The sequence below is a fragment of the Nanorana parkeri genome, unplaced genomic scaffold (assembly GCF_000935625.1).
Source record: "Nanorana parkeri isolate BGI_ZX_2015 unplaced genomic scaffold, ASM93562v1 scaffold2417, whole genome shotgun sequence".
Classification (NCBI taxonomy): domain Eukaryota; kingdom Metazoa; phylum Chordata; class Amphibia; order Anura; family Dicroglossidae; genus Nanorana; species Nanorana parkeri.
In genome coordinates, this window is record NW_017308685.1 from 61,344 (window position 1) to 63,490 (window position 2,147).

Sequence of the window (2,147 nt, forward strand, 5' to 3'; positions counted from 1 at the left end):
AGTCTGCTGACCTATCGATGACATTCAGCTGTTGTAGTGGGCGGGACGGACCAGGAGTCTGCTGTCCTATCAATGACATTCAGCTGTTGTAGTGGGCGGGACAGACCAGGAGTCTGCTGTCCTATCAATGACATTCAGCTGTTGTAGTGGGCGGAACAGACCAGGAGTTTGCTGTCCTATCAATGACATTCAGCTGTTGTAGTGGGCGGGACAGACCAGCAGTCTGCTGTCCTATCAATGACATTCAGCTGTTGTAGTGGGCGGGACAGAACAGGAGTCTGCTGCCCTATCGATGTCACACAACAGTCAGCAGTGATGTAATTACAGTCCTATCAATGACATTCAGCTGTTGTAGTGGGCGGAACAGACCAGGAGTTTGCTGTCCTATCAATGACATTCAGCTGTTGTAGTGGGCGGGACAGAACAGGAGTCTGAGGCACCCGGGTCCTCCCACTACAGCCAGCAGTGATGTAATTACGTTGCCGCTGGCAACAAATGAGCTGCTACGGGGAAGTTACACAACTGGTGGCCCAGAAAAGGAGTCACATCTGGGCACAGGACACAGCTAGGGCCTTGGGGTCGCAAGGGAGGGCTACACGGGGCCCACAATACACTAGTTTTACAGGCCTGCCTTATATCTGGGCGGACCCATAGACGACTCTGTATTTTCGGCCATCGTTCCTTCTATCCGCAGTGCGGTCACCTCTATGGTTGTGTTTTGTGTTGGCAGCGGATGACATGGGTCTGGGGAAGACCCTGACTATGATCGCCCTCATCTTGGCTCAGAAGCGGAAGCAAAAGAAGGAGAAGGTCGAGGAGAAGAAACTGGAGACGTGGATTTCCAAAACGGGTATTGATGGAGAAAGGGGGTAGGGGCGGTGTCACTGGATCAGGGGGCGGGGCTTGTGGAGAGATAGCCTAATGTGACACATACAATGACAAATGACGTGCTGAAATATTCCTGAGCTCGCGCTCTGAGCACGGCACCTGCATTGCATTGTGGGTGGGCAGAGATGTATTCCAAACTCCATCTTGGGGGATCTGCATACAGCACATGTCCCGGATTTCAGAGGTACCTGGAGCCGTCCTTATTATAACACAGGGCTGGACAAATCGCAGGAGCCAGGTCGCCAGTGCTGCTTACAAATTACAGCTGGCGACTGTTTTATACTTTCTCTACTTGTTCTTAACCCCTTCACGAGCGATATACAGTGTACGGCGCCGACATCGGGGCTCTTTAGCCGACTGTCGACTGTCAGCTTTACAGTAGAAGCAATTCTGGTGACTCGGCTGTCGCCAGATTGTTTCTACGGCCCGGTGAAGAGGTCCCTCCCATCCGTCCGACACCCCCGCTGTGCTTCCCAGGCTCCGTTGCCCCTCCTACGGGCCCGAGACCGCCTTCTCTGGTGTCGGGGGGGAAGCTGGGGAGGAGATGGACGAACCTCTGCTCGTCGATCCCCCTCCCCCGTTCTATGGGACCGGCAGCAAATCAGATTGCATCACTTCCGGTCCCTGGGCTGTCATTGGTCGGCTCCTGAAGCCTGCGATCTGCACTTCTTCAATAGCTTATTTGGAGTGTAAAGGTGACACTGGGGGTCTTTTGGACCCCCAGCATCACCTTAAAGAGAACCTGTCACCACCATCTGCTATCACATGGGGGGCTTGTAAGCCCCCCTATGTGATGGCAATTAAAGTTAAAAAAAACAAAAACAGTTTTTAAAACTAATGTTCAATAAAATAATGTAACATTTTTTTAAAAGTCCCCCGCGTCTTCACGCGTCGGGTGCGCTTACGTATGAAAACGACGAACGCGCTACACATGTTGGGTATCGCCGCGCACGCCGGAGTGAGAGCAATAATTCCAGGGCCAGTATTTTTGGGTATCTCTAAACTGATGACCTGTGGGGGGGCTTTTAAAACGTCGTCTATGGACTTTTTGAGGTACTGAATTTTGTCACACAATTTTTAACCCGGGCATGTTGCAACATAAAAATTTGCAACTGCCGCCATTTTATTCTACGGGGTCTCAGCTTACAGAAAATATATCACGTTTGGGGCGTTTTAAGTAATTTTCAGGCCTAAAATGTGGAATAGAACACGGGTGCAAAAAATGGGGGGGGGGGGGGGCCTCGGTTTGGAGGGGGTAA

The 2,147-nt window shown here is 51.6% G+C and overlaps 1 protein-coding gene across 1 annotated transcript in view; it reads left to right on the forward strand.

Moving 5' to 3' along the window:
• The window catches only part of TTF2 (transcription termination factor 2), a 30,861-nt gene that overhangs the window by 13,995 nt on the left and 14,719 nt on the right, over window positions 1–2,147 (forward strand). The window contains 1 exon segment of the mRNA XM_018573532.1: window positions 731–850. Within this exon segment, the coding sequence (XP_018429034.1) occupies window positions 731–850 (120 nt within the window).